Source organism: Scardinius erythrophthalmus (genome assembly GCF_964197995.2).
Source record: "Scardinius erythrophthalmus genome assembly, chromosome: 2".
NCBI lineage: Eukaryota > Metazoa > Chordata > Actinopteri > Cypriniformes > Leuciscidae > Scardinius > Scardinius erythrophthalmus.
Genome location: NC_138222.1, coordinates 61,499,095 through 61,510,638, shown reverse-complemented (window position 1 = coordinate 61,510,638; position 11,544 = coordinate 61,499,095). Strand labels below are relative to the sequence as shown.

The window sequence follows — 11,544 nt, the reverse complement described above, 5'->3', positions numbered from 1 at the left end:
GTCGATCAGCTGAGCTTTGTTGCACGCGAGCAGCGCGAGCATCACTGAAGCGACGACAGCAGAGGAATAGCAGCAGTTTCGCGACAGAATAAAACTTCTCTCCTCCTGGTTCTTCTTCTTCATATTATTAATATTATTATTATTTAGTGTTGTTGTTTAAGGTTTAAATTACTTAATAAAATAGCCTAGGCCTATACTAAGTAAATGTAAGTTACCCAAGTGAAAAAGACGTAGGCTACTGTTAAATGTATTAAAATGCATTAAAGTATATTTGTATTGTAGGCCTACTAAAAACACACTCAAGTACATTTTTAATACATTTAATAGTACGTCTTTTTCACCTGGGTATGTATACTGAATCAAACTTAAGTAGCCTATAATAATAATAATAATAATAGGATAATAATAATCTTATTCTGGCCTCACTGAACCATTGGGTTCCTCCAGACGCTGGCTTTAACATAAGAGATCTTCCAGGAACCACTTAAATGTTAAAAGATCTTCCAATAACCCTTTTATCGCATTCAAGTTCCTCTATTTTCCCCCAAAGCACTTCGAGGTCTCATGGTAATGAAAAGGTGACTCCAGAACCTCTGAACTAAATGCAAAGTGCTTAAAGGATCCCATAAGTTCCAGCAAGAACCTCAAAGATGGTCAATGTTCCTCCAGTAACACTACTATAGGAGAAAGAGCTTAGAGGCACCTAAATTACATTTTGAAGTTCCTTGAGTATCCAACAGGATATTTGAGGCTCCTTTAGTTTTTACAGTGTACATGTTAGAGTACATGTGGCATACCACAAATTCATGTTGAGGTGTACTGTATATGTCTTTTATTAGTAAACATTTTGTGTGTGTGTTTAGGTTTTTTATAAACGTAAAATAATTCTGCTTCTAAGTCAGTTCAGTTGAGCTGGTGCTCCTTTGAATTAGTTTCATCATCAAATACAGTTCACAAGATATTTTATATTCAATTTCCACTTTTTACTTTAAGAATAAACTATATTTAATTTCATTGAGACAAACATCGATGCTCACAATCACTTTTTAAACAAGTCATTTTTAATTGTATGACTAGTGCAAAACACAGGAGTGATCAGAAGAAAGTTGCCAAAAAACCAAGATCCCATGAAATCAACTGATGTGACCTTTGCTTTTTATATTATTTTAAAGTCATCTTCTAACTTTAAAATGTAAATAAAGCCACATATTAAAATTTATTTTGATTTCACGGGGTCTTTAAAACGTATATATTTGGTGCACAAAAGTATTTTAAAATGTGATATTAAAAAAATCATACAGTAATCTTCAGTAACAGAAATTATCATTGTAAATTGAAATAAGCACATATAAAAAAAGTACAATAAGTATTTGCCAGTTATGAAAGAACACAAACATATCCTTCACTCCTCAGATCTGCTGCAGATGAAGTTGAGTTTGTGGTGTTCAGGACGGCTGATCCAGCGCTGATCTCCTCCAGACTGAACTGCTCCAGATCTCACTCCAGACTCACAGTCCTCGTCTCCTGTGCCGTTCCCTGGAGCCCAGTTCTGATAGCACACGGTCTCTCCGCTCACCCAGAACCAGAGGCCCACAGTGCAGGAGTGACGTAAACCCAACCACACCGCCTCAGTAGACGCACCTTTAACCACATTCATCACACAACGCTGCATCTCGCCTGACTGAACCGAGACCAGATCCGTATAATTCTGTCTGCAGTATCTCAGAGCTTCAGGCCACGTCAGATTCTCTTTGATCAGAATCAGTTTATCTGGACACAAAACAAACCACAAGCAAAAACTAGAGAGAGACTGATCAAAAACAACATGCAGAACAAACACTGTGGAGGAATCTGTCATGTCAGACATGTAGCGTGAACTTTAAGATATCTGGAGGTGATGGATGGATTGTGTGTGTTTGTGAGGATCTGCTCACCTTCATGACACACAAAAGGGTATTGGAGGTTGCAAGTTTTGTCATGCCATTGACCCAGAGCATAGATCACTACACAGTTTTCACTTCCTCCACTATTATCAGGTTGACCAGAATCCCAGTCTCTGAATGAGGAGTCACTCTGATCTGACCACTGCCATGAGTCTCTGAACAGACCGATCCAGACATCATTAGATATGTGACTATCACTGATGAACTTCTGAATCTGTTGATTCTCATTCTGGTTCCTCACACTGACCAGATCAGTGTGATTCTGTCTGCAGTAACTCTGAGCGCCTCTCCAGTTCTTCGTCTGATTGACAAAGACGAGTCCTGTGTTTGCTTTAAGAAAAACACATGGATACCGATTCATGAATCAGTTTGTTCATCATTCTTACGCTGGTTCATGGTTTTTAATGTGAATAAGAGCAGCGAAGCATCAGAAACACGTGACATTCAAAGACTGTTTCTACAGCTGATGATATATTAAATATTCATGATGTTTTTGCTGATAAAACATTAAGTAACAATTGTGAATATTTTGATGATTTTCAAACTCTTTATTTCTCCATTATGGTTTGATATGATATCAGTATACATTTTGCTTAAATATAATTCTCTGTATTCTCTAATAGCAGATTCTCAAAGTTATCAAAAACAAAAGATCAACATGCATTAATTAAAGAAAATACCCCAATCCTATATCGGTTTGTCTTTAGAAATTGACTTCAAGTTGTCTTTGCTATATTTATGACCACATTAAACAGCAGAAGAAATTAGTATCGCATCAAAATTTTGTACAGTATATGGTGAATCTTTTTATAAGAATGTTTATATGAATGTTTATTGTGATTGTATGGAGCTGCACTTACTGTTAGATGAACTGCAGATGAAAGTCAGGCTGTCACTACATGAAGAATCATTCCATTCTCCATTTCTGATGAAAGCACACTCATCTCTGCCATCAGGTTGTCCAGATCTCCAGTTCAGATAGAGCGCAGGTTCACCTGAAGACCACTGCCATTTATCAACACTCGTCCTCTGCAGCCCAATCCAGATAGACTGAACACGTCTATCATTCACACTCTTCTTCAGCTCGTTCATGTCGTTCATGTTGTCAACGGTGGCCAGATCTGTGTAATTCTCTCTGCAGAATCTCTGAGCTTCAGTCCAGTTCTTGCCCACGTTTATAAAGTGATACTGACGCTGAACACATTCAGATACGGAGCAGAGAGCTGTGTAAAATAAAGACAATTGCACAAATAAATTATTTATAATAAACAACAACAAATGAGGGTAAATAGAAAAATAAACATCTAAACATTAAATATTTGTTATTATTATATGTGAATTTGTAAAAAAAAAAAAAAAAAAATTGGAATAAATGCAACAAAATGTGAATATATAAATAAATGTGTAGGCCTACATAAATGAAGGAATTAAATATCCATTGTTATTGTTAACTAAAACTAGAGCAATCATTTTTGGTTTTTGAAATAAAGCTAAAATAATATAAAATATAAATATTATGAAAAACGTAAATTTAAAATGTTGCCTTAATTGACAACTGACTGGAAAAAAAAACAAGTTTAAATTGAAGTACTGAAATTACTACAACTAAAATAAAAATTAAAATGTATGAAATGCAACAGAATTACTAAACCTAAACTAGAATTAGGCAATACCTGAAAATATAAAACTGAAAGCTATTACCCAATATTAATAAATATTTTAATAGTAAAAATAATATTAATATAAAACTGAATAGATAAATGAATAAAAAATATTCATGATTATGGGAGTTGTGAAAGAGAGCGTTTGATTTAATGCTTTTCATAACAGGGTCAAACCTGATGAAACTATAAACCATAAATAATACAACAAACACACTCACCAATGAGAAGAAGAATCAAATATAGAGTTTGGTCCATTTCTGAGGAAGAAACACAGTGAAAAATTCAAAAAATCATATTCATTTTCAAAGTAAAACATGATCATGTAATAAAAAACATTTTAGCAGCATAACTTGATTCACAATCATTGAGACAATATTAACATCTGAAAGTGTAATTGTGTTTGAAGAATGAACATGTTCTTACTTTAGAGGTCGTGTGTTTCTGTCCTGAGTCTGATGTTTCTGTCTGCAGATTTAAACTACGTGATTATTATATCTGCTCTCATCCATCATTCAGATCATCACGTCACTTGTTTATTTCTTCAAAACCCATATTCCATATTTTACTTCCTCTATATTTGTGTGTTTTTCCATCTCTTTCCCCTTATTTGCATCTTGACGTCTGTGTCAGTCTGTATCAGTCTATGTTAATATGGACCTTGATCAGAACATTATATACATATGAACATTCATAATTTATATTTTAACTTTAATAACTGAACAGTTTCTCTAATGTTATTGCTGGACTGTATAACGTACTCGGTTACTAACGTAACCTCGGTTCTCTCTAGAAGAGGGAACGAGTACTGCGTTTTATTCAAAACGCTACGGGAAAAGTCTCTTTTCACGAAACACTGAAGCAAAAAATTATCCTTTAATTTTCATATATGTAAAACGCGTTGCGGCAGCAGCAGACAGCTATGGCGAGACGGCTTGCTCGCTCATTGGCTGCTCTGCGGCAACTGCTTAAGCCAATCGAGCGAGGCCTGGGATGACATCAGGCCAATGAGGGCGCTTCGCGCCCTCCTCGCCACTTCCCGCCGAAACGGGCGTGGCTTACCTCTATAAAAGGAGCTCGAGAAGGCTGACTCACTTGATTTTGATCGCCGAAGCGAACCAGAGTGAACCGTACGCACGGCAGAGAACGCAGTACTCGTTCCCTCTTCTAGAGAGAACCGAGGTTACGTTAGTAACCGAGTACGTTCTCTTACGAGAGTCCTCTCGTACTGCGTTTTATTCAAAACGCTACGGGAACCCCTTGCAAAACGCCGTGCGTGCTGGGATAAAAAACACTGATCACCGGAAGCTTTTTCAGGCATACAGTGCATAATCACCAGATTGACTCACACAGAGTCAGGGAATAAGGGTGAGAGCCTTAAATCCCTATATTTTAGCGTCGTAGAAAAACATGTCCACAGACGCAAGTATAATCATCACATAGACAGGGTAGGGAACCTGAACTAATGTGGAAAGTGTGGGTCTTACACAGTTCTGCCCAAGATAGTCGGTAGCGCATAGCGCATGAGTTTCAGCGGTCTGATTAGACGGCTGAACAGATTACACCGACAAAAGCTTAGCCTGCAAGGCGGGAACCTCTAGGTTATAAAACCTGATAAATGTAGACGGCGAGGCCCAACCTGCCGCCGTACATATATCCTGTAGGGAAATCCCGCTGGACCAAGCCCACGAAGAAGCAACGCTTCTCGTAGAGTGCGCTCTGACTCCCAACGGGCATGGAATGCCCTTGGCAGTATAAGCCAGCGCTATGGCGTCAACTATCCATCTGGATAGACTTTGTTTCGAAACAGCCATTCCTTTAGAACGTCCGCTGAACGAGACAAAGAGTTGCTCTGTCTGTCTGAAGACAGCAGAGCGGGACATATAAGCTCTTAAAGCCCTAACAGGGCAAAGAAAACTCGAGTCCCCTTCCTCACTCGATGCCGGCAGGGCAGCCAGGGATATAATCTGAGCCCGAAAAGGCGTGTTGAGGGATTTCGGCACATAGCCATGCTTAGGTTTGAGTATGACTTTAGAGTCATTAGGACCAAACTCCAAGCACGCCGGGCTCACAGAGAGCGCGTGCAGGTCGCCTATGCGCTTCACTGAAGCGAGAGCCATCAAAAACACTGTTTTGAAAGACATATGTTTGAGGCTAATAGACTGGATAGGCTCGAAAGGGGCACCTTTCATGGCCGCTAGGACCGTAGAAAGGTCCCACAAAGGAACTGAAGGAGGTCTGGGTGGATTCAGTCTCCTAGCTCCCCTGAGGAAGCGGATGACTAAATCATTCCTTCCCAGCGACTGACCCAGCGTTGAACCAAAGAACGCTGAAATAGCCGCCACATACACTTTGAGCGTGGAAGGGGATCTGCCCTTATCCAACAGCTCTTGTAGGAAGGAGAGAACCTCCGTTACCTCACATTCGAGGGGTGAAATGCTCCGAGCTGTACACCAGCCGGAGAAAACCGACCACTTCGAAGCATAAAGCCGCCGTGTCGACGGTGCTCTAGCCTGAGTGATGGTATTCACGACTCCCTCTGTGAGACCAACGGGTATCCGTTGAGCACCCACACATGAAGGGACCACAGTTCCGGGTGTGGGTGCCAAGTCGAGCCCCCGGCCTGCGAGAGGAGATCTCTCCTCAACGGCAGCGGCCATGGAGCGATATCTGCCAACTGCATCAGAACTGGGAACCATGTTTGGTTCTCCCAGAACGGAGCTACAAGCAGGACTGGGCATTTCGTTTCCCTGACCCGTTCCAGCACCTGTGGCAGGAGGGAGACGGGGGGAAAAGCGTATAACGGGCAGCGCGGCCACCTCCGGGACAGCGCGCTGTCGGTCTTTGAAAAGAACGCGGGGCAGAGCGCGTTTTCGCGGGACGCGAAAAGGTCCACCTCCGCTCTGCCGAATCTCTCCCACAACAGCCGGACTGTTTGTGGGTGTAGAGACCATTCGCCCGGGGGAACATTGTTCCTGGACAGTCTGTCTGGGCCCACATTCTGAAGCCCAGGTACATGCACTGCTCTCAGCGAGCGTAAGTTGTGCTGAACCCATAGTAGGAGGCGTTTCGCCAGCCTGTACAGGGATATGGATTTCAGACCGCCCTGGCGATTTATGTAGGACACCACAGCCATGTTGTCCGAACGGACTATGACGTGTTCGTCCTTGATGCGGGGACAAAAAACGCGTCATCGCGTTGTGCACTGCCAGCATTTCTAGGCAGTTTATGTGTAGGAGCTTTTCTCGTTCCGACCACAGGCCGAAGAACGGTCTGCCCTCGAGCAGAGCTCCCCATCCCGAGGTGGATGCGTCTGTCGACACCATCCTCACTCTCGAGGAAGTCCCCAGGCTTACACCTGATTGGTACCAGTCGTCCGCCGTCCAAGGCGCCAGGGCTGAAACACAGCTCTGATCGACCTTGAGGCGTAATCGACCGGTCGCCCACGCTCTGCGCGGTACCCGCGTTTTCAACCAGAACTGCAGCGGGCGCATGCGGAGCAAGCCCAGCCGGAGAACTGACGATGCTGAAGCCATGAGACCCAGCATCTTTTGAAACTTCCTGAGCGGGGTGACAGCGCCGCGGCGGAAAGACCTCGCCGCGCGCTGAATGATCAACACGCGCTGTGGTGACAGCCGCGCTGTCATAGACTGTGAGTCCAGAACGACGCCCAGAAACAAAATCGTTTGGCTGGGGTTCAGTGAACTCTTCGCCCAAATGACCGTGATACCAAGATTCTCGAGGTGATCGAGTAAAATGGTTCTGTGCTCCACGAGCTGTGATCGTGATTGAGCTAGGATCAACCAGTCGTCCAAATAGTTCAGCACTCGCATGCCTCTGAGTCTGAGAGGAGCGAGCGCTGCGTCCATGCATTTCGTAAATGTACGGTGTGCTAGGGACAAGCCGAATGGCAGGACTGTATACTGGTATGTCTGACCCTCGAAGGCGAATCTCAAGAATCGCCTGTGATGTGACGCTATCTGTATTTGAAAATACGCGTCCTTCAGATCTATCGACATGAACCAGTCTTCTCGGCGAACATGCGCGAGAATTTTGCTGGTTGCGAGCATTTTGAAACGGCGTTTCACTAATACTCTGTTCAGTCGTCTGAGATCCAGAATGGGTCTGATACCGCCGTCCTTTTTGGGGACTAGAAAGTATCTGCTGTATATCCCCTGTTCGCTTTGAACTCGGGGAACAAGCTCTATCGCCCCTTTGCTTATCAGTTTTGATATTTCGGCGCGAAGTAGGTGTGCTACATTCAGCGGAACCGAATTTTCGACGCGCGCTGTGAAGCGCGGAGGGCGTCGACAAAACTGTAGCGAGAAGCCTCTCTTTATAATGCCTAAGACCCAGTCCGAAACCCCTGGAAGCGCTGCCCATGCATCTGCATGGTTGGCTAAGGGCCGGATACAGAGCGCGCTCTGTTCGCCGTGCGACAGAGGTGCTATGGGGCTCACAAACATAGGCGTTATGCCTGCGGCATTTGAGGCGGGGGGCGCGCTTAATACAGCGGGCGGAGCGCTCGCCCTTGACCTTACAACAGTGTTTGGCTGAGTGAGGGGGGGTTGCGCGAGTCCCATGGGACTCATGTGTGCGAGTAGATGTGGGCTGTGAGCGGGCACATTTACTGCTTGGGGCGCGCTGCTTGTGTAAGCAGCGCGCGCGCTCACAGGTCTCGTTTTTACAGAGAGCCTGTGATCTGATAGACATAGTGTTCGTGGGCACTGAGTAGTGGGCACTTTTACTATGTGGGGAGCGCAATCGACCTGAGTCGATTTTATTTGCGCGAGCCCTAAGTGCAGGGCTGTGCTTGTGTGTAGGGATGGGCACTGAGAAGTGGGCATCGACACTACATTTATAGCACCATCGGCCGTGGCCGGGACACCAGAAGTACCGTGAGTAAGTGTGGGCGCGGGAGAGCGGGCACAGTTACTGCAATGAGTGCACTGTCTGTCTGAGCAGAGTGAATGCACACAGGTTTCGTCTTTACAGAAACCACAAGGCATGCAGAACATAGTGTTTGTGGGCACTAGGCAGTGGGCACGTTCACTATGTTGCGTGCGTGATCGACCCGAGTCGAATATATGAGCGCGGGCCCTGTGTGAAGGGCTGTGCTAGTGTGTAGGGATGGGCACTAGCAGTGGGCATCTTCTCTACACATATAGCATCATCGGCCGTGCTCGTGGGCAGCAAAAACACGTCAGCAGTTGCCTCTCGGGGAACAAACAGAGTGATTTGCATTCGGCGGCATAAATATTTTCTGCCGGCCGGCCTGGGATTCGAACCTCCGATCCCCCGCGCGCAAGTCTAAGAATCTACCACTGGACCACAGTGAAGATACATTGACAAAGTCAGCGCGAGTATTATCCGCACTGGCGTTTGCTTGTCAGGCATGTACCACGTGCTTGTGGGCAGCAAAAAACACGTCTGCAGTTGCCACTCGGGGAACAAACAGAGTGATTTGCATTCGGCGGCATAAATATTTTCTGCCGGCCGGCCCGGGGTTCGAACCTCCGATCGCCCGCGCGCAAGTCTAAGAATCTACCACTGGACCACAGTGAAGATACATAGAGAAAGTCAGCGCGAGTATTATCCACACTGGCGTTTGCTTGCAGGCATATATACCACGTGCTCGTGGCCAGCAAAAAACACGTCTGCAGTTGCCTCTCGGGGAACAAACAGAGTGATTTGCATTCGGCGGCATAAATATTTTCTGCCAGCCAGCCTGGGGTTCGAACCTCCGATCGGCCGCGCGCAAGTCTAAGAATCTACCACTGGACCACAGTGAAGATACATAGACAAAGTCAGCGCGGGTATTATCCACACTGGCGTTTGCTTGCAGGCCTGTACCACGTGCTCGTGGGCAGCAAAAAACACGTCTGCAGTTGCCTCTCGGGGAACAGACAGAGTGATTTGCATTTTCAGAACGCCTGCAAAATGCCAGAATGTGAGAAGAGTGGAAATCGCCCAGATTCAGCGGGGCTGAAAACACTCCATTCTCTTTCGCCAGTGACGCGCGGGAACCGTAGAAACGGTGTTCGGTTGCAGGCAAGCGGGTACTACGCGCTCGCTGGCTGCAAAATGCATCTCTGCAGTCGCCTTCAGGGGACTTACAGAGCAAAGCATTGGCGGCATAAATATATAGGCCGCCAGACCGGGATCCGAACCCCGGTCTCCCCGCGGGAGAACCTATAATTCCACCACTGAGCCACAGGGGGATACAGGCTTTGAAAGCGGCGTCAACATGTATTCTTCGGCGTTTGCTGGCAGGCAAGCGTGTAACAGACTCACTTGCTGCAATAATATTTCCAGTCGCCGAACAGGGAACTGAGAAATTTGAGAGAAAAGAGGTCAGACCGACCAACGGTGGGACTAAGAACACTCTTTTCTCCTTCGCCGGTGAATGACGCGTGCAGAGGCAGGGTAGCTTTTCTTGTAACGTAAAGAAAAACTAATCCCGCCGTCCGCTTCCAGGAAGGGCAGCCTCGGAAAGGATGCCTGGCGAGTCCTCAGAGTCACCGTAGGCAATTGGCTCGGAGCGAGCGCGAGCGCTGCATGAGAAGGCGTCTTGAAAAAGACGCAGCTCTTTTAGGGGTGAGTGTTGCAGCGAACACACACACACACACACAGAAAACAGAGCAATATAGCAATAAAGGATATAGGCGTCGGAAAGCGCAGCAGGTACGGCTGTAGAAGGCGGCGTTGGCCAGCGGCTTCGAGGGCTCGTCCCGCTGAAGTGCTTGCTTCGAACGACGCTTGCTTCCGTGATCCAGCGATGCGTGCGCTTCGCTGAAGAGATTAAAATCAAGTGAGTCAGCCTTCTCGAGCTCCTTTTATAGAGGTAAGCCACGCCCGTTTCGGCGGGAAGTGGCGAGGAGGGCGCGAAGCGCCCTCATTGGCCTGATGTCATCCCAGGCCTCGCTCGATTGGCTTAAGCAGTTGCCGCAGAGCAGCCAATGAGCGAGCAAGCCGTCTCGCCATAGCTGTCTGCTGCTGCCGCAACGCGTTTTACATATATGAAAATTAAAGGATAATTTTTTGCTTCAGTGTTTCGTGAAAAGAGACTTTTCCCGTAGCGTTTTGAATAAAACGCAGTACGAGAGGACTCTCGTAAGAGAACTCGTGTTACATCCCTGTTCAACTTGACGTGTGTTTGTGTTTCTCTGTTTTTGGTCACTTTTTATCTGTTTGTGTGTGAACTGAACAAGCCACTAATGATCTGATTGATGAGGGTTGAGTTCATTAGTGAAGACTGGTGATACTGGTTACTGAGAGCCTTTAAAAGCCCCTGTTTGAGACTCCAGTCAAAGAGAAAGAAACGTGTGTGAGATGAAGGAGTGAGTTTGACTATTGAGAGAGTTTGGCTGTGTCTGAAATCACAATCTCTCTTAAAGTCGGTGCTTATTTTGAATAAGAAATTACTTCATGACCAGTAAAAAAGAATGTTCTATATAGTGTGTGTGTGTGTGTGTGCGTGTGTGTGTGTGTGTGTGTGTGTGTAGTATGAATGCAAACCAGACGTACTACATTCGTCATGTTGTCATTATCATGTGACCTACCAGCGTCAGTTGCGTCGCTTCACTGCCATTCATCAATCCTCTCCTGTGGCCTCATGGGATAGTAAAGTGTCCATCATATACACACTTCAGAATCTCACAGGAAGAAGTAGATCATCCGGGTACTTTTTAACAACTCTTTTATGAGTGCTGTGATTTCAGACATACTTCTACTGTCACATACTGTCTTCACCGACTATATAGTGATGAATGGGATTTCAGATGTAGCCTTTGTGTTGAGAAGAGGGTTTGAGGGATTAAAAAAGACAAAATGAAGAGAAAAAAGATGTTTCCTTGTTGAGGAGGAGACACGACAGACATTCACAACAGAGACGAGATAAAGACATTAAAGTGCTCATATCATGCTTTCATTCCCCTGAA

At 45.4% G+C, this 11,544-nt stretch overlaps 1 protein-coding gene across 1 annotated transcript; it reads right to left on the bottom strand.

The window, feature by feature from the left end:
- Positions 1 to 1,402: 1,402 nt before the first annotated feature.
- Positions 1,403 to 3,862, bottom strand: LOC308705524 (C-type mannose receptor 2-like; the record flags this gene model as incomplete). Its single annotated transcript, XM_081390568.1, has 4 exons — positions 1,403 to 1,770; positions 1,935 to 2,273; positions 2,804 to 3,166; positions 3,826 to 3,862. 4 exons carry the CDS (start codon positions 3,860 to 3,862, stop codon positions 1,403 to 1,405), a joined length of 1,107 nt encoding a protein of 368 aa, XP_081246694.1.
- Positions 3,863 to 11,544: the final 7,682 nt, after the last annotated feature.